This window comes from Lygodium microphyllum, chromosome 5, assembly GCF_053477565.2.
Source record: "Lygodium microphyllum isolate KBCC chromosome 5, Lygodium_microphyllum_v1.1.10, whole genome shotgun sequence".
Lineage (NCBI taxonomy): Eukaryota > Viridiplantae > Streptophyta > Polypodiopsida > Schizaeales > Lygodiaceae > Lygodium > Lygodium microphyllum.
This window is the reverse complement of record NC_141139.1, coordinates 170444736-170465248: the sequence shown is the minus strand read 5'-3', so window position 1 is coordinate 170465248 and position 20513 is coordinate 170444736. Positions and strand designations below refer to the sequence as shown.

The window sequence follows — 20513 nt, the reverse complement described above, 5'->3', positions numbered from 1 at the left end:
GTTCCCAAGCCCTCCCTTTGACCGATGCCAGATGATGGTCGCCCACGTCATCTTGACCTGAGAGTCCTTGGAACCGTCCGACCCAGCCCATAGGAAATTCCGCACTAGGCGGCGAAGCTGAGCAACACAGGACGGGAGAAGCACCAACATGAGGCAATGTACCAAGGCATCACTAGGAGGACTTGGTTGACCACCAGGACTTGGCCTGCTAGGGAGAGGTGAACAGTATTCCAATAGGTCAGCTTCCTCCGAATAGAGTCAAGGACTGGGAGAAACTACTGGGCGGGGGCGATGTCGAGTCCCACCTGGAACCCTAGGTAGCGGACGGTGTCACGAGGACATGAAAATTTGATGCTTTGCTTATATTTAATTGACATTTGATTAAATGATTAATCAAATGTGCAATTAAAAGATGCACATGTGTTGCACACGTGAGATGCAAGCTACTTTCTCACAGTTGAAGACCGAAGGACCCTGTGAAAAAGATGGGTGTCAAAGGCAAAAGTTGTAACAAGTTAGACTTGTTAGATTCTAGGTGAATTTTGGTGTCAGTTTGCCCCTAGGATCATTAATTGGCCATTAAGTGTCAGTGGTGACACTAGGGACTAGGCATTAATTAATGGATTAATGCTTGTCCAAGGGTCAATTAATGCATGGGACCACTTTGGGTTGCAAATGGCTGGAAATTGCTGAAAATGGATTAAGAAAGCTGCCACTTGACGAAACTTTCCCATGCAAGTGGGGGAAGGCTAAATAGGGCTGAAGGGAGAGTGGCGGAAGGCCAAAGGAGATGCGGATCTGAGTGTAGTAGGAAGAGTGCCAATGCTGATGAAGTCTGTCAATGAAGAAAGCTAGCCAGGGAGCAAGACCCCTCTCCATATAAAAATTTGATCTAACAAAAGGCCACCAAAGGGCAAGGGAAAGGGAGAGGCCTCAAATAGATCATTGTTAAAAACTCCAATTGCGGATGGGTGAGCCAAGCCTCTAATCCAACTATGAGACCGTAGTGAGGAACTATCGAAGGCGCCATAAGTTGCATAGAAACAATAGGGACCAAGGGCCAAATGGCAAGGGATGGTAAGGTTGCCGCATAAAGGAAAGGCCCAAAGTAGAGTGGAAATCATGAATAAATTTCTCATAATCCTTGAACGCCTCCTTTGAAACACAAAGGGCTGGGAAATCCATAGCTACATCACCAATATTGTCCCCCTTTGAAAGGGATGGGAGGTATGAGGAAACCACCAAAGGAGATGGGATGGAACTTGTGGGATAAATAGGGCATAATCGGGAGTGGGTGCGGCAATAGAAAAGTGGCCTCGGAGGGCCTCGCCCAAGGGAAGGGGAATGGAGCATAGATAGCCCCCTCTCTTGCCAACCTATGACAAAAGTGGCTCTTGTAGAAGAATCCTCAACAAAGGCGGCCAGCTTGGTGAAGACAACACAGGTCCCGAGTTTAGGAAGGCCATAAATTGAGAGAAGATGGAAGCCCAAGTTCGGAACATGGAGAGCCTTTGAAATGGAGCTTGATGGACGGTTAGAAAATAGAGGCAAGGTGCCAACACCACTAATAGGCAGTGAAGAGATGTCACTAGCAGTGACGATACCCTCTAAAGGATGGAGATCTTGCAACAAACCACCTCAGGGAGTCATAGAACTCGATGTACCGCTGTCAATGAGCCAAAGCTTCTCAGAAGATGAGATAGTAAGGTTCCTCGATGAGCCAAAGCTTCTCAAAAGATGAGATAGTCGAATAAGGCTCCTCCACTTGGTAAATGTGTAAAAACACGAACTCGGTGGTAATAGCGGGTGATGAAGTAGAGGTAGGCGAAGGCTCCAATGTAGATCCACCCTACGCTCTTGGATGAAGGTGAGGGCATTTCCTCTAGCACTTTGCCTCGGGGTGCGAGGTCTTTCCACAATGAGGACATGTGGGATATCCTCTACGCTTTTCCACAAAGTTTGTATCAGAGTTGGAAGATGATTCCAACTTCTTCCTCTTCCCTTTCTTTTGCTTAGGTCACCCAGAGTACAAAGTCGAGACTATCCTTCATACAAGAATCTCTCACAAAAGGCTTGAAGATGTTGTCCATTGGAAGGGATATGATGCGAATGGGTGAATATGAAAACCAGCCTTCCACCTTTGTCAAGCACCTACTGAAGTAAAGAACTTCCATCAACAACATCAATTGAAGCCAAGACTCGTACCAATAAACCCTATGACTCCTCATGGAACTTGCCACTAAAGGAGGGGGTAATGTCATTGACACCAAGAAACCTAGTATCCTCTTAAAACTATTAGAGATCTAGACTTCTCATTCAGATTGAAACATATCTATTTTTCAGATCTAGATCTAGTCTAGACTAGAGTACCTTAATCACAACCCAGCACAACCAAACCCCAAACCCACACCCTCTACCGCCGCGGCGCCCCCCCCCCCCCCCCCCCCCCCAATCTTTGAAGTCCCCTTTGTAAAGAAAGATCTGATCTCCTGGGTGGAGGCACTTGCCTAGGGGAGTAGCTGCCTGACCATCTAAGACTGATCTAGCCCCCAGGACCCCAACAAACATGTGCAGTGGAGATTATCATCGTAGTAGAGCTGGTGTGGAATCTTGACACTGGAAGAGAGCTCTCTGATTAAGGAGAAGTCTCTTGCTTAGGTGCTGTCTGTTAGGTTGTGTCAATCCTGAATTTGTGAGGAGGAATTGGTTGGTAAGTGTGAGGGAAGGACTGAGAAAGATTGGAATGAAGATGAAGAGATGAGTTGAAGAAGGGATGTGAAATGGGATGGAGAAGCTGCCATAAAGGGAAAGGGGGGAAGACAAAGAGAAATGAGCAGGAAATGGGGGAGGTTGCTGACAGCAGGTGGGAGAGGTTGGAGGGCCAAGAGTAGCTGCATGCAGGATTTAAGCAGGATGTGTGCAAGACTGTACTATACACAGGCCAGGGAGAGGTATGCAGGCTAGAAGGGAGTGGTTGAAGGCAGCATGCAGGCCAAGGGATATGCAAAAGCTGAGGTGGCAGGAGCTGATGAAGGGGCAGCCAGCATCCATGGCTAGAAGGGTGGGATGGTTCAAATCAGGTGGCAGGGAAGGCAAAGTGCAGCTCAGCACTTGTCACGAAATATCAACTGACTGGTAGGACTGCATGAACAAAATTTTATTTTGGTGTACAAAAGAGTTGACTTGCAGGTAGCTCTGAGCATGGACTCAGGATATCTAGGTACATTTAGCAACTACAAGAGTGAATTTTTGGAAGAATTCCTGTGTGCTTCTCTTCTTGGATGCATAATATGGTTTACACACACACACACACACACACACACACACACACACATGCATATATGATGGTTTGGAGGATTACACGAGTACTAATCTTCTGTCTCAATAAATGCTTAGGGCTTGTTTGTTATCAAATGATGTGCTTAGACCCTTCAGTTTGAACAGATTAATTCTGCCATCGCAACGGGTGATCGAAATACTCTTAGACATCTGGTTACTGAAAATATGTTTTCGGTTAGTCTCTCTCTCTCTCTCTCTCTCTCTGTGTGTGTGTGTGTGTGTGTGTGTGTGTGCGCATTCAGCGTGTACTATGCCATAGACATCTATTTGAGAAATAAGTATACTAGCTAACTACATACATTGTCAACATTGATTTTGAATCTCCAAGTGCCTATCTATGGCAGTGATGAAGTAATGTACAGCCAATTAAGAAATCATTGAATCTGTTCATGACGTTTGGATGGCCTGTACTTGCTGGTGGGGATAGCATATGAGAAAATATAATGCAAGAGAATGAGAATGAGAAGACAAAGCATATGCAAGAGAACAACTGCTACTGGTCTACTGCCTTGAGGAGCTACTGCTGATATATAGAAGTACAAGAGAGTGATAGGGGAGATCCACAATCAGTGAGTGGTAGGTGTGAGTCATTACAATGTGGTAGGTGAGTACTTTTAGTTTCTACTCAATGACGTACTTGAGGCTATCAAAGCTTATCTTTAAGGTAAGGTGAATGACCATTCAACATCCCCCATTGAGTTGAAGAGAGGTGCGATCAAATTGGCTGGTCACCAAAGCCAATGTTGTTTGGGGCGTGCACAAAACTGAGGCTTGGTAGAGAATGATGGTGATGGAAGGCTGGCTCAACAAGACTCTGTTCAAACATAAATTCTTTGGAGGGTGATGATTGGTGGATGTCCCTTTGCCTTGGTGCTTTCCAAGCGTCGAATCTCCAATGGCAATTCTTTCATTTGCAGTACCAATATGGAATCCTCTTGTCACAGATCTATTTTCTTCTTGGTGGCAAAAAAAATCTAGCCCTTTTTGTCTGATATTTGGAGAGTTGTAGTTGGTGGACCGTCTTTGTACCCCTCTGACTAGGTCTTTGCTAAGGCAAAATTCCCCATTCCCGTGCAGCCATTGTGAAGATATTGTTCCACTTTCTCAGTTTTTGGGGCTGTTGGCATAACTGGGTCATCCGGAATGCATTCTTTTTTGATTCAGCCTTCGGTGTTTAGAGGCACGTATCTAGGCTCAAGGGTTTTCTGCATTGGCAGTTAGATCTCGTTCAGCATGCTGTCATCCTCCCTAGGGAGGACTTGGTTTCTTGGCACATGACAAGTTCTTCTGTTCCTTTGACATGACTTTTTATTTCTTATGTGCTTTGATATAATATAAACATCCATTACGAGAGAGAGAGAGAGAGAGAGAGAGAGAGAGAGAGAGAGAGAGAGAGAGAGAGAGAGAGGATTTTTGTGGAACATTGTTTCAAATGTGACCAGTTGGGTCATTTTGTCTCTGAGTGTGATCATGCTCCAGAGGTTATGCAGCGTGGTTTGGATGTTGAGGTGGATATGCAGGAGGGTGAACCCTAAGCTGTGCCGCAACAATATGTTCCTCCCCTTGCACCTCCAGGTTTGCATTGTAATGCTAATATAGGTTCACTTCAAGCCAGGCTTGCTGTTGAGTCACGTTCTGTGTGCCAGGGTCAGGCATCTAAGGATGCTCCTTGGGTTTCTATGGTTAAATGCCATGCTCAACAAGAAGCTCGTTCGATTCGTGTGCATTCGGCCTATGATAATATCACACCCTAACTTTTCAACACAGGGATAAAGGATTCTACTCTAAACCTCAATCATAATCTTCTCGAGTGTATGCAACTGGAGTGGTTGGTAAAGTAGAACTCTATCTAGTAACAATGAGCTCTAGATGGTACAATCTTGTGTGGACATGGAGAGCCTTTTGAGCGATAATCTCCTGTATCTACCTATGAGATGTCGTTGTTGTTTATGTCGAGGCCTAGGACATCTAGATTGGCTGAGTTAAACGGCTCAATCAATCAGTATTCCCTATCTGATGTGTGAACTATGGCGGTGAGAGCGTCTCTTGTGTAGATTGGGGCTGTAACTATACTGAGGTCTTTTGAGTCTCCCTCGCAAAGAAGTTTGTGAGTTGCCTTTGGGAAGGGCCTCCCCGTCCTAGAGGAGTTGTACTCCTGATGAGGAGCATGTCATGAAGCCATTGTATCTCAAGAAGAAAGAGGCCAAGCCATTGCTAATTAGTAAAATGTGCGACTTTGGATAGTTGTCCAAATCCATCTATAAACAAATAGTGGAAATAGCCTCGGACCTCATAATAAACTGGGCAACAACAGATATAATGCTCTTGTGTCTTTGGCTCTAATCAACATATTTGGCATATGCGTTCCTCAAGTGGGATGGATTTGTATCTTCTAGTCTCAATCTCCAATTGATGTGAGGAGATGCACAACTAGCCAATAGTACATCTGATCCCATTTGAAAGGTGGGTGTCCATGTATCTTGGGTGAACAATAAGTCCATCGTTTGTAGTATGAAGAAATACTCACAAAAAAAAGCCATCTTTGTCCTCAGCTCTTTCATTGGGCATCAACCATATCCGCTTGATATCCAGATGGGCAAGATCCATCTTGATGATCTTGCAAATCTTTGACTTGCTCAAATTAAGAGATGGTGCATCAAGGGAGTACTGGAAAGGGGGTATCCTGTCTATGCTAAAGTCATATAGCTCAAACTAGGCCAACATTTGTGCATACCAACATGAAGTATCACCCTTTTTGGCAAGTTGCTTGGAAGACTCAAGAGCCAATCGTGCATGTCCGGGTAAGTCCCTTAGGCCATGTATATATGTGACTGATCGGGTCAGGCCCTCTACCACAATTGATGTAGCCACTAGCGAGGCTCTGATAATCTCATGTGGAATTGAGGCCCCACATTTGATCATCCTAGATATCATGGACACTAGGGGTCTCTCCATTCACCTCCATCTATCATAAGTGCACCTTGATCTACTATGGTGGTCAAGACTCAGCCCCCATATCTATACTCCATGGAGTAGTGTGGATGTGACCAATGTATTGAAGAGCCATAGCTTGGTGCGGGGTTCTTGAAACTATACCTATGAGCACATGCTCTCCAAACCACCTAGTGCTGTGTATTTGCGAGTCAATCTAGTGTCTGCCACCTCACGCATAGAAAAGGTGGGCCTTGTGAATAGGACCCCTAGGTATGTATAAGAATCTAGATACTCCAACTCCTCTTGTCCATACGTGAGTTTAGGTGTTGATCTCCTATCCCACTGTGGTATAGTATTAAATACCATCACCTTGGTTTTACCAAGGTTCATTGAATGCCCACTATCCACTGCATAGGAGTGTAATGCATGCAAGTGTGTGTAGCCCCTCTAGAGAGTCAGCTACTATCAATACAATGTCATTTGCATACAATAGTAGAGGTATCCAGGTGCCAGCTAGTGGAGCTTCTTTGTCTTCTCCTTGTGAGATATAATCAGCAATCCCATCAATGTATAGGCCAAATAATGTTGGGCATCCTTGCTTCACCCCAATGGTGGAGTGAATAGGTGGTGAAAGGCCCTCATGTGTCCATATTTTGCCCACATGCCTCTCATAGTGCCAAAATACCCCAACTAAGCTCTTTCGATACTGGCATGGTATGAAATCTGTGTATCAACTTGTCTCTTGGCACTCTGTCAAAGGCTTTGTGGAAGTCTACAAAGCAATAGTAAGTCATTGGCCATTGGGCCCTTGCCTCAATGATTGCTCGAGTGTGATGATGTGATCCAATATGGAGAAGCCTCTCCTAAAGCCAGTTGTCCTTGTGCTCTAAGACCTCACATCTCTACTGACTTGCTCAACTCATGCCCAAGGATGAAAGCGTATAACTTAGCCAGTGTATGCCCAACCATGATCGTTCGATAGTTACAAGGTAAAGTAGGGTCCTTGGACTTGAGGATAGGCACAATGGTGTTCTTGTTGTAGCTCTCTGGGAGGTCTTTGCACATGGCTTTGTTAAACATGAAAGCTACGAATCGTGCCACTAAATCTCTAGCATGAATCAGATGCTCAGCTACTAATCCAACATGATTCTATGCCTCTCCTCTGCTGAGTGTGTCAATGGCCTCTCGGACCCTACTCTTTGTAAAGTGCAAGGCTGGTCTTGTAGGTCTCACACTGTCATTTGGTGTGCCTCTACATAACTACTACTCTGCCTCCTCTGTAGAAGGTGAGTTTGCCCTCCTCCTTAGTTGCCTTTACTTTTGGCATGCAGTCCCTCATGTGGGCTAGTTGGGTCGGTGTGAGATCATCACCCAAGAAAATACCTCGGTCCCCTTCGATGTATAATGTCGAGCTAGGAAGTCTCTCCTAGCCTCCATGGTGGGGATGGGGAGGATGAGTACACTCTCTTTTGAGCTCCCCCCTTTTATGCTTTTCGTGCCGGATCTCCAAGTGGAGACGTGCGTCTTGATATTCATTAATGTGTATAGCTCCTTGGTGTCCTCTTCGACTTTTTCATGCATCTTCAGCCCTGTCATCTGAACATGGAGTGCTCTCATTTTCCTTTTCTGTTCCTCCTCCAATGTGTCATTGATTATGGTGGTTGTAGATGCATGTGCTGGTTGTTCTTTGCAATGGAGATGGATGATTAGGTGGTAGAAGGAGCGTGAGACAAGCAAGAAGGAAAAAAGGGAAAAAACATCAATTTCGGCTAGCAGGCATGGAAGGGCCATTCCAAAGAGGGAATGGCAGGGAACTTGCCGTTTCTGTGACAGAGAGAGATTTGCAAGCTTTGGGTTGGCAAGGAGTGATTGTTTCTCATGATGAGATTATTAGACATTTAGATTATCCCATCGGCGTGGATGTGGGCCCTCGCGTTTTACTTGATTGGATGTCTTCACACATTCATGATAAGTTAATGTATTGGAAATCTTAGGGCTGGCCTCTATATCTGTGATCGAAAGTTGCACAAACGGTCATGATATGTACGATCCCCTAATTCCTACCCTTGCTTCCTTGGATGCAGAAGTCATTGTAAGAGTTGGTATAGCCCCTTTGGTTCATGCTGTGGAAAAAGAAAGGAAATCATTTGGGTCAAGTATGGGTCTCTTGGCAACATATTTCTATGCCAAAACGGTTGAACAATGCTCCCTTAATAGGATATCAAGATTGATATGACAGCCTTGTGCTTGGCATTGTTGTAGTCTTTATGTGCACAGCAGCATCCTTGGATAGACATTGTACAAACAGTCAAAACTTCACAATTATTTCTTCTTTTGCACTTGATAGCCTCTTGGCAGGAGATCCTTTGCTTCACTAGTTGCCATCCTGTTGACTCCAGAAAGGAAACTAATTTCTTGCAAGCTGAGGTTTTGACAACATCCTGGTTGTTAGACAGGTTTGAGAAGCACATTGAGGATGATAATTTTAATAGGATGGCAAGGTTGGGTTTGAGGACTATATAGGATGCTATCATTGTTGGTCAGTCTCGGGTTTATTGTTTCTGCCATATCCATTAGTACTGTCGGGTGCCTTGGCAGGCTGGTTTGATCAAACTTAGAGGAACGACTTTGGAGACATTCCCCTTTGCTTGCATTTCAGCCTTATCCTCATGGTGCGATTGGGCTTTTGTGAAGGTGGAGGATTTTCTTAAACATTCAGCCAATCAAGTTTACCATAAAATGGTTGAGGACAAGAGATGGGTGATTGAGAAAACAAACAAAGTCTGATCTGTTTGACATAGTAAAGCTAAGTGGCATGATCAGTTGCTTCAATTGTGGAGTCTAAGCTGCCCTACTAGAGGGAAGTTTTTATATGGAGGCTTCTTATTGGGGTCCTTCCCACAAGAGATACGCTGCATGGTTGTAAGATCTCTAATGGAGGTTGTCTTCTATACTCTTATACTACATGGATATCATTTGCACTGCCCCTGTTGTGCCTGCTTCACAATCCCCTTCTTAGTTCTTGTAGCTTTGTATTTTCATAGCCTTTTGGATCCATGAGTGTGTTGCATTTCTTTGGTTATGTTAGGTTGTCTAGAGGGTCTGTTGTGAATATTCCAATTCATTAGTTCAAACTTTTTCTCACACACGCGGGGTTCCTCAAAGAAGTTACACCAAGTGTTTAAGTTGAACTCATAAGTGCCTGGTATGAAATGCCTCTTTCATGATTTGTGTGAATATCAAGGAGAGAGTGGATTATTGTGACTCCTTTGATATATCTGCAGATTTTGAAAAAAGAGTTAAAGTTAAGAGAGGATTCATGGTCTCGCATTCATTGGGAGATTGTCGGGTCCCCAAACCTACAAACTTTGCAAGCTCGATTGGTATGATTTACTTCAGCTTTGTTACACCTAGCTCGATGATATACAAAGTGGCAGCTTAATAGTAGAATATTTGGTTCATAGGTCAACAAAAACTGATCGCATAAGCTCATCAATGAAATGCAGTCAATCCTTCAGTTTGGTGAACATTCACAATCGTGTCTGTTGATTTGTTGAGGGTGCAGGCCTCTGCGGAAGGAAAAAAGCTTGACAATGCTTTTGTGCAAGTCACTTTGATGATACGAAGCAAACAAGTAATGCTTTTGTACTTCTGTTTGCTACAGGCTTGAGTGAAGTCTATCCATGAGACATCATTGTTTATTCACATGCTTAGTTGTCAATGATGTTATCCCTTTTTTAATGCAAGCACTCACTCCCCCCCTTTTTCCTACTCCGAGTGAGAACAGAAATTTGGAGCATATGACCAAGAAGGACGTTTAGTCGAGGGCGATCCAACTAAAGAGGTATTGTTGTATCTCTCATGTCTTTCTTTACAATAGGGACAAAAAGAGCAAGTACAATTTGAACAAGTGTTTCTTTTCGCCAATGAAGGCAAAGATGAACCCCTCTAACGGTAAAAATACAAGACAAGCCCTGTATAGTACTTCAATGGTACATAAAGTTCACAAGAGAGTCTAATACAAGCGCTGAGTGAACAGCCAATCGGGCATTTTGTAATGCCAAACTATATGTGAATGCAATTGGAAGGCTAAGATTGCCATCTCGTACCTTGAGGTTTCCACGGTTGATTCTAGCTAACACTTTATATCTCCTGAACCACACATTCAGGAAACTGGAAGTTGGCTTGTGTCAAAATAAGGCCATGAGATAACTGGGATATTTCTTGGGACAAGTAGATGCTTTCTTGCTCTCACTTCCTCGTCGAATGACAAGTTTCATGATTATGATATTTTTGTGGCATGATTCCAAATTTTCTGTTGCTTGGTGATTTCTAAAGGCACTGAATGTCACATAATATCTACATGTAGGATTTTGTACAAATTGGGATAAGCAGCTTATGAAGGGCTTATGACTTCAGATGTTTCTTTGATTGTCAGCTTCTGGTCGAAGATGTTTGGGTGTTGGAGACATTTTTTGGACAACCAGAAAAGAAATGGCGTCTTTGTGCCAGAATTTCCCTTTAGTATCTCAGAAGCCAGGCTTTTCCCCGAATTCCAGAAGGGTAATGCAAGCACAAGGTTATGACCATCTGAACTTTGGTGGTTTATGCTGTCACGTTGCTGCTAGGCAAAGTTACTGGAAGGGTCTCCAAAACTAAAGTGTGAAACCGTTAAATAGACTGACAACTGGCATTGGAAATCTTCTCGAAAAGTGTGTCAATTGCAAGTGGAGAGTACTATTACCATTCAAGTTATCACACAGGTATTTTGAAAGGTTGGTAAATTTTGCAGGAGAGTTGCCTACATTGAGTAAATAGTTCTCAGCTTAAGGGCACAACACTCTTGTTTGTGACTACTTGGGGATTGATATTTCTCCAAGAAAAGAGGCCCATGATGGGTAGATGTAATCAGAATACATTATGGTCCCTGCTTCATAGCTATCTTCTATCCAGCTCCAAGGTGGTGATAAGGGAATATAATTCAATATGTTGCTGATGGACAAGAGTTTCATAGATGCATCAGCATCCAAATGTGTCAGTGTCAGAACGTTTGGCCTGTAGACCTGCCAAGCATTGATACTTGCTATGAGCTTGCAAGCTGTGTCAATAGAGTTTTTTGAGGATTCACTACGAGCAGAGGCTTGCTATAAGCTGGCAAGCTGTGTGAATAGAGTGGTATCATACTTTAAGGCACCACTAGGCCATGCTCAGTCTGAATTACTGCCCTGGCACAGAAGTATCTGAATTGTTGAGCGGTCCATCCCAGGTTAGCATTCAAAGCTCATTCAAAGTAAGCGTTAGTTAGTATGTGACTTCTTTCACTCTATCAGTTTGATACTCCAAATCCATTTCGAAAGTGGATTGTTAAACTCTCCGAATGCCATACGTTCGATGTGATCGTGTGATTTTGATTTGCCATTTTCAATCTTGATGATGTGATTATGATTTGCAATGTACGGTTTTTAAAGTGACAGCATGATTTTCAAAATATGTAATGGCAACACGATCCTGGCACAAGAAAGTAGCGCACATTGTTCCTTCACCGCCCCCCCCCCCCCTCTCTCTCTCTCTCTCTCTCTCTCTCTCTGTGCTCTTTGAGGGGCTTGGCACCCATTGAATTCTCTTGAGAATCAACAATTGTTTTTGCAGGTGATGTCCAAGTTGATATCGATTCACATGCATGAGAAATAGTTTTAGAGATTGAAGAAGTGAAAATCCTATAATTAGAGAGAGAGAGTTGAAGGAAATTTTGCCGCCTAGGGTTTTTGCCCCATGTGCCTTGGGATTCCCCCCTCTTGCGCCATGGGCTGTTATGCCTTGTACGTTGATCACAATATGCCCAGCGCGGCTATCCCAAAGAGGCTGTGGGTTGTTGCCAACATATGTGAAGTGGAGCTCTCTTTCTATATTCAATCACATGTCTGCAATGACTTCTCTTAGTGCATGTTGAGTGCAACATGCCCAAGATGAGTACGCCAAAGAAGCTCTGGGCTGTTTTCAACATATACAAAACGACCAGCATATGTTTGGAATGTCTTCTCTTTTGAGTGCACTGGTTTCAACATGCCCAACAGGGCTACGCCAAAGAAGCGCTGGGCTCTCTTCAGCATATGAGCTCTGGGTTGCTAGCATATGCAAAGTGAAGGCCTCTGATGGAATTACATGTGGAATGTCTTTTCTTCAAGTGCGTTGATTGCAACATACCCAAGTACATGACTGTGGCAAAGAAGCGATCGACTGTCTTTAGCGTATGCCAAGTCCAGTTCTAAGCTTTGGGTTGTTGCCAATATATACGAAGTGAAGGTCTCTTTTCGGATGCCATCAACTATTGTAGAACCCTTGGCTTGATTGGGGGAAAGAAGCTTCGGGGGGGTATAAAGAGGTGCGGCGTGAAGACCTCTCTTATCCAATGACCTATTCTAGGTGGGGGGCTTTTGGACAAACATGTAGTCCTCATAGGTGCTCGGTCGATATGTATGCCTTTCTCCAAAAGAAATTACCTATGCTTGCACTTTGAGGTGAACGACAAAAAGTTCATGAGCTTCTTGTCCAAGAGAGCACCTCTTGGAGTAGAGTCTTTGCAAGATATGCCAATATGGATGATGGCAAGGAAGCTATGGGTTGTTTTCAAGAGCCCATAGTTTGAACAATATGTTGAGCATGGTTGCTAACAAAGAAGCTTTGAAAAGTTTTAAGGAGATGTGAGGAAGCTTTCAAGTAATGAAATTATGAATAATTGTATATATATTGATATCTTTATTGCATTTTGTCTTTGATTAGGCACAAAGTAGAAGCAAATTCATGACGTTCTTGAAGTGAGAAACTGAAAGCAAAACTACAAATTTGTAGGTTCAAAGTTTGGTGAGATGGCATGTAAGATATGGAGGGGTGGAAGGATCATCGACTTCTCTATCTATGATTACACCAAGTCTACTACAAGTCTTTGAAAAACTTGTCTACCTATAACTACAAAGGAACTAGCTAGATGAGAAGAGAAAGCTAGCCTTAGTAGCATTAGAAAAGGAGAGAAAATCTCACACGGCACACCGACAATAGAAAACAAGGAAAATCTTTTGTTTCAAGAGAGAATTGGTTGTGCTAAAGGAAAGTAATGAAAAAGGAAAAGGGTATGGAGAGTTGCATGAATAGTGCAAGGAGAAAAGAAAAAATCGTATGCAACTCAAAAGCCACTTGCTCAAGCCATGAAAGATAAAGCCAGGATAGAAGAACCGGAGAAGATGAAGCAACTCCAAGAGCAAGGAGTAAAGAAGATAGAAGAAGCAAAGCGAAGAAAAGAGGCCCAACAAAAAACTAGACAGCTCTTGGAGTTGGAAATTGAAAATCGATCCATAACTATGTCCAACTCCAAACACAACTAAATTATGAAGTGCAACAAAGAAATATCCTAATCCAAATCTAGCAAGAACAATAGACCACACTAGAGGTCCTTATGAAGTGGTAGAACCAAGGGCTAGCATGAGAGAGGAAAACATGGCCACTTGCTTAGCTCAAGCCAAGTGTGAAAAGAACTTGGCAGTTGAAAGAGTTGAAGCAATTGAGGCAGTAATGCAGGCTTAACAATAAAGCTTTACAACACATTGCTTGAAGTGTGGGAGCCATGTGAGGACAATACAATGGATATTCTATAGACGTTGCAATTCACTAGGAAAGCACTCAAACACAATTTGGAGGTAGCAGTTTCCATGCGGGAGTACAACATGACAAGGGAAGAGAAAGAGCTATGATCTTGGGAAGTTGGACTCTCAATAGATGAGCTAAAGATAATTGCGATTGTCATAATTGAAGAACCCACCCAAACCAGAAAAGAACTACCATAATCACCCCTTACACTTGAGATAGATGAGGAACTCAAAGAATGAGTAGTTCCCACAACAAGAAACCATGAGAGAGATGAAAAGGACACAAAATCTAGAAGGATTCATAGAAACCATGCAAAGAAGATGGGAGAGGGTAGAGAAAACTAGAAGAAAACTCATTGCCACATATAAACTAGTGTCAAATATACCCTTCTAATAGAGAGGGAATTACATCTCACTTACTTGGGATAGGGAGCTCAACACTTACGAGCAGTGGGAAGTTGAGGAATGTCCATGCAATTTGCATTGAACTTTCCTTAGGAACTCAAAAAGGTGCTACCACTAATAGTGATGCAAAAAGGAATTCAGATGTCATTAAGAGTAGGGAAGAAATGGATGAAGCAAAAGACTCAAAATCTTAGACTGTGGCAGTGAGAATCAATAGATTGTTGGATGGACAAAGTATTCGAGGTACTAAAGACTGCAAAGGGCTACGAATCTCAACCAACTTGAAGAATGAACATCTTGGATGACAACATGGAAACATGGGTAGTCTTTTGTAGCTCAGTACCCTTTGAAGGAGGAAATCCCACCTATATGCCTTATCCTAGAAGGCACAAAGTTTACTATGACTTTACAAAATATGATAGGTTATCATTTTCTTTAATATTTAACATCAATGTAGACAAGTTAGAAGATGGACTCAGGTTTTGAGAGCAGGACTTGATTTCTTCTTTCAAAGGGTTCATATAGGAATTCTTAACCTGCCCAAAACTTGGTTTCATTACCACATGTAATTATTTAAGGTTACTTTTCCAATTGCTCAACCAAAATAAGGCGGTAGAAGAAGAGGGTCTATACCACTCCTCTTTGATGTGAATGTAGGGATAGAGAGATATACAATGGTAAGATTACTCCATGCTACATTGCTACTAGGATACTATTTTGAATGGTTAGAGGATATGAATGTCAACTAGTTCACCAATTGCAACTATCCCTTTCTCCCATCAACACCTATGGTAGCAAGGTCCATGCTAGAAACCTACATGATGACCAAAGCATGCTTGGAAATATCATTATGGTCACTCACCTAACTAACATCGAGAAATCAAAGGGGGCCACAATGAAGTACTCATCATTTGATTGTACATTATTTTGTTTCATTAAAGAAAAAGAATCAAAAACAAAAAAAAGGAAAAGGACAAAGAAAAAGAAAAAGAAAGAGTCTCACAAACAATCAATCATAGCACCTAAGGAGGGCCTCACTCTTAGCCCTTCTTCACCTCACAGACTCAGGGCACCAACTACGTTCTCAAGTGTAGGATAACACAGTCCAAGCTTGATTGGGGTTTCGATCCATCTCCTAGTTGCACTCGCACAGTGCACAATAGTTACACTATGCTTATATTATAGATACTCTTAAGAAGTGCACATATTCTTATATGGTGATAACTCAACTTGAAGACAAGCTCGACTTAACCCACAATATTAGTGGCCCACATAATCTTGTTCTCTCTCTTCTTTACCTTAACATCAAGTCAACTCCTGAGAAGACTGTTGAACAAGAGCTAATCCCATGTCCATTAGCAGTTGCCTACAATCACAATGTTACCAAGTGGTTACCCTCTACACCTCCAAGTAGCATTGACTACACATAGACCCCACTAGACTATAGAGTGCCATGGGATTTGCACAACTCTAGAAGGGGGATAATGCTAACCCCTTCTAAGAAGGTGCAATTTAAAAAAGGTCACGTAATTAAGGGCAACATTTTAAAAATGTAGAAGGTTAAAAGAAGCAGAGATAAAGCAATTGTCCAACATATGCTATTTTTTAGTTATAATTTTTTTGAAATTAATGTTTGATTATTTGAAATTATATTTATAAAAGAGGGTTGGACTTGCTTCTGTGTAAATTGTAAAATCCAAGTGAGAGGTAAGCTGAAAGGACTTTGGTCTAACAAGTCAAAAAACATTTGTAAAATGTAAAATAAGGTATAAATGATGAGAGGCGGCTGGTCTAAGCTAATGCAATGGGAAAGCACCCAAGAAAATTGAGGCCATGTATTAAAACTAGAAAGTGAATGGATAAGCTCATTCTTATGGTATGCAATCTTGAGAGCTCTCTTCTTGCTTGTATGCTTCTTGAGAGAGAGAGAGAGAGAGAGATGTGTGAGAAATTTTTACTCTCTCTTCTACTTCTACTTCTAATTCTAATTCTACTTCTTTTTTTCTTTGTAGAGCTTGTATGGTGATTGAGGTAAAGGAGGTGGAGCTCACTTAAGGCACATTGCAAGTATGGTGGAGTCATTGATGACCCGTTTGTGGATAAACTATAATGAGAAAGCTTTTAAAAATTAGGAGGTCAAGAGAAGCAGATATAGAGTGATTGTCCAATACATGCACTTTTTTGGACAAGAAAATTATTTGGAATTATTTTTAAGTTATTTGAAATTAGTTTTGTAAAAGAGAGATGGGCTTGCTTCCATGCAAATTGTAAAATCCAAGTAAGATGTAAGCTCGAATGACTTTAGCCTAGTGAGTCGTAAAATGTAAAATAGTGTATGCAAGATGAGAGAAGGTTGACCTAAGCTAATGCACTGAGGCCATGTATTAAAATGAGAAAGTGAATGGATAAGCTTATTCTTGTGATGTGCAATCTTGAGAACTCTCTTCTTGCTTCTTGCTTGTGTGAGAGAGGGAGAGATTCACACAGAGAGAGAGAGAGAGAGAGAGAGAGAGAGAGAGAGAGAGAGAGAGAGAGAGCTTGCATGGCTTGTGAAAGCAATGACAAAGTCATCTCACCCTCATTACTTAGATTGGGAATGAAATAGACCAACAAAAGTTGGCTCATCAGTAAGGCCTATGATCCAAGATCAAAATCATGACTTAAATAATGTAGAACCTATGCTTGTAGGCTTGGGTCTTTTAATAAAAACTTATCCACAAGTATGAGTTTCTTCTGGCCTTTGGGCGAAGTCTTGATATGGACTAAAAAATTATTGTGATGAGAAAAAAGATAATGAACTTGAATAAATATCTTATTTTTCAAAAGGAGTATGTTTCTTATATTCATATACTTGCTTAAACTATGTGAAGAAATATTGTTTAATGGGTTAATTAATGAAGCTGATTTTATATATCCAACAAAAACATGTAAGGTTAATTACAAAACTAAAACTACTTTCCAAGCAACATAGGTGGTTAGATCCCTAATGGATCTTTCCTAGGGTAGAGTGGTCTTGGTTAGTCGGGAGGCTTCCATAGAATATTTGAAATGTTAGATTGGGAAAAGTTAGGAAGAACCGAATGTTGATTGTCCTAGTGTGTTATCCTAGATCTCGACCAAAGCCATTTTAGGGTTCTAGAGTCGAGACTATACCTTATGGATAGAGGAATCAGCGTGTATCACTCCCCCTTGTTTCTCACTCTCTTTGAATTAAGTATAGAATTGGCCCACTTGAGTTTTGGGGGATCATATTAAATCCGTCAGTTCAAGCCGATGCTACGAAATGTTCAAGCTCAATGCAATATCAATGTGTGGTGGTGAAAGTTTCCTTTTCACGCTCAATTGAATTTCGACCTTTCAAGTGTCAATGGAGTATCCAAACAATCCTTTTTGTGCATACGTACTGTGTAGCCAAAGATTTGTTAGTACTAGGTTTCTTGTAGTAGTCCTAATGCAGTCATGGTATATCCACTTTGGAGATTGATTCAGGTAAGGTATATAGTTGAGGTCTCAAGCAAGTAAAGACGACTCTATCTCAACCTTGGGTAAATCATTCCTTGTAGAAACTAAGCTCTTGGTCTAGCTTCTAAGGCTAGCTCAAGGTATGTTGTTTGTAAGTAAACGAGTAGGCTAGTAGGTCAAATTTAAGTAGAAATGACTTCTTGGAAAGTGAGTCACTCTTGCAAGTTGACTTCAGATAAGTGAGTGGATAATAGGAAGGTAGACTAGCAAGCCAGGTCAAGTAGATGTATAGAGTCATGGTCTAGGTAGATGATTTACTAGTCATGGCCTATAAGTTCTCAACCACATATTGTAGGAAATTGTAACTTACCAATTAGTAGTCATAGAATAAATAGTTGTGGTCTTAGATGAAGCACTTGGGGATCAATAGTTGTCATGGTAGAACCACGGCATACAACATTGTTGAACTAATAGTGGGATAGGTAAACCACACCAATAATCCAACAAGAAGGCAAAAGGAAAGCTAGAAGTGATTTAGGTCTTGAGTTAGGGTTGGTTTAAGTGGATTGTCAAAATATGATTTGATTCTTTGCCTCTTGTAACTCAACTCTCAACATTTCTTCACTCTCACATAGAAATATGCCTAGATAATAATATTGTTTAACAACCCTCTTGTAACTCAACTCTCAACATTTCTTTACTCTCACATCAAAATATGCCTAGATCATGAAATTGTGTAACAACCCTTGTCCAAATGCTATCGAGAAAAAAAGTTTCTCATATTCAAAATCACACTTAGTTTCTTTTCCTAGACTTCAAACTACCCAAGCTCTCAAATATGAGTCACACATAAAAGATCTCCATGAACTCCATATTTCTAAACTTCTGCCACTTATTAGAACCCAAGCAAGAGGGAGTCTAGACAATGACATTTTAATGATTGAAACCCTTGTCTCGACTCAAACCAAAGGCCCAAGCTCAAATTCTCTTAAAAAGAACTTCTTTCACAAAATAACTGCCCAAGCAACTCATATATCATCAACAAATGGACCAATTGAAGGTTAGATCACAAAAGATTCAAGACAGAAAAAAGCTTGAGAGTTAAGCTCTTCAACTCAAAAAAATTCCATCATTCTTCTTTTCCCACAAAGATGGTTCCATCAATGACTCACCAACAACAAAGCTCTTTATTCAGGCTTTAATGAACAATTGAACCAAGTTTAAACCATATCTCTCAAAAGAATTGATAAGCAAAGTTATATCTATTGTATTCAAACATAGAAAGCCATGAATATTCCTTAGTCTCAATTCTTTCTAAGGTTACAACTTGGGTAAGTTACTCATGAATATGTGTGTGCATCATGTGGGTTGAAAATAAGGTATTTTTAAAATACCATTTTTATACATTTTTTACATATAGAAGGGTGCCATATAAAGGGGTTATTTACAAATTGAATAGAAAATGGTTATGTTTTATTTAGGAAAAATTCACAGATAAGGATATTTATAAATAGTCCTTGAACACACGTGATGTAGAGGATATACATTTAGTAACTTCCCCGAGGGTTACAAGAAGTTGAAAATTATCAGATGCACCAAAAAGATTTTCAAGGGCTTGGTAGCATATGCCTAAGCTAGTAGACTTGTAACTCTAATCCTCAGGCCTTCAAGAGAAACTATTAATCAAGGACTTGCATCTTCACAAGCACCTTTATATTTATGTTTATGTCCTTTGAATGTACTAATTCTTAAAAAGAACTAGTATGTGTCAATAGTGTTTACAAACTCAACCTCAAGCATCCGTCCATCCAAGAAAATTCTAAAGACGAGCACAAACATAGACCATAGATCAATATCATCCAAAAACACTTACAATATCATAGTTACATGATGCAAATTTTCCTAATCAAAATTTATTTGGAGGACCAAGTAAGATTTTAATGAATTCACTCTGGTGTTGAGAGATAATCCGCAATTAACTAAATGAAATCTATTCATGGACATGTCTCTTAAGTAAAAACCATGATAAAAGTATATTTCAAAACTTTGATCAAACCTTTGTGCTAGGTGTATTTTAGAATCTATCTCATTCTTTTCTTGTGGTGGAGGTATGCTGAAAAGTCAACTACATGTACATGAATGACTGCATGCGCAAGATCAAATAATGGCCTCTTGATGATAAATAGTTTGCCTTGAGATTAGTAAAGTGACATCCCCTTTGTGAGTCAAGGACTCTCCCCTTAGCCATAGAGCTACCTCCCTTAATTAGATGCAAATTCCAATGTTAGAATAACAATGATTCGCCTATGGATGATAACACCTTCTTGTGTACTTAAAAATCCCCACTAGTGATCTTGGCATTGCACTGCCCTTTGGTCAATGATTGCATCTTATAATTTTTTATTAGTCTACCATTGAGTTGGTTTGTCTCGCAGCCTTATGATAAAGTCCTGATTGCCACCTCATTGTTGTTATATTTTACTTGTAAGCCTTAGGCACTTTGATCTATGGCTATCATCCTCTAGCTAATCCTCTCAAAACAACTGTTCTATTTAGGCACTTGGATCTATGGCTATCATCCTCTAGCTAATCCTCTCAAAACAACTATTCTATTTCAAATGAAGCATCCACTAGATGATCATTCTTGCACTCCTCCTCCTCTCTAAGATCAAGGTGTCTTCCTTCTTCTTTAGTAGTCTACTTGGCTTTGTACTATGGCTTTTAAACCCTCTG

General features: G+C 41.2%; 1 protein-coding gene across 4 annotated transcripts in view; it reads left to right on the top strand.

Annotated features, from left to right (window-relative positions):
• LOC148036686 (Mitochondrial inner membrane translocase complex, subunit Tim44-related protein) overlaps positions 1–16697 on the top strand; it is a 126246-nt gene extending 109549 nt beyond the window's left edge. The window contains exons 7-11 of one of the 4 annotated variants that reach the window (XM_087678735.1): positions 3445–3513; positions 9558–9656; positions 9839–9907; positions 10061–10117; positions 16331–16697. In XM_087678735.1, coding sequence (XP_087534861.1) covers positions 3445–3513; positions 9558–9656; positions 9839–9907; positions 10061–10117; positions 16331–16348 — 312 coding nt within the window. In that variant the 3' untranslated portion in view covers positions 16349–16697. Of the gene's footprint in view, positions 1–3444; positions 3514–9557; positions 9657–9838; positions 9908–10060; positions 10118–10711; positions 11714–16330 lie in introns of those variants that run through there. The other 3 variants (XM_087678734.1, XM_087678736.1, XM_087678737.1) reach the window with 3 other exon arrangements.
• Positions 16698–20513: the final 3816 nt, after the last annotated feature.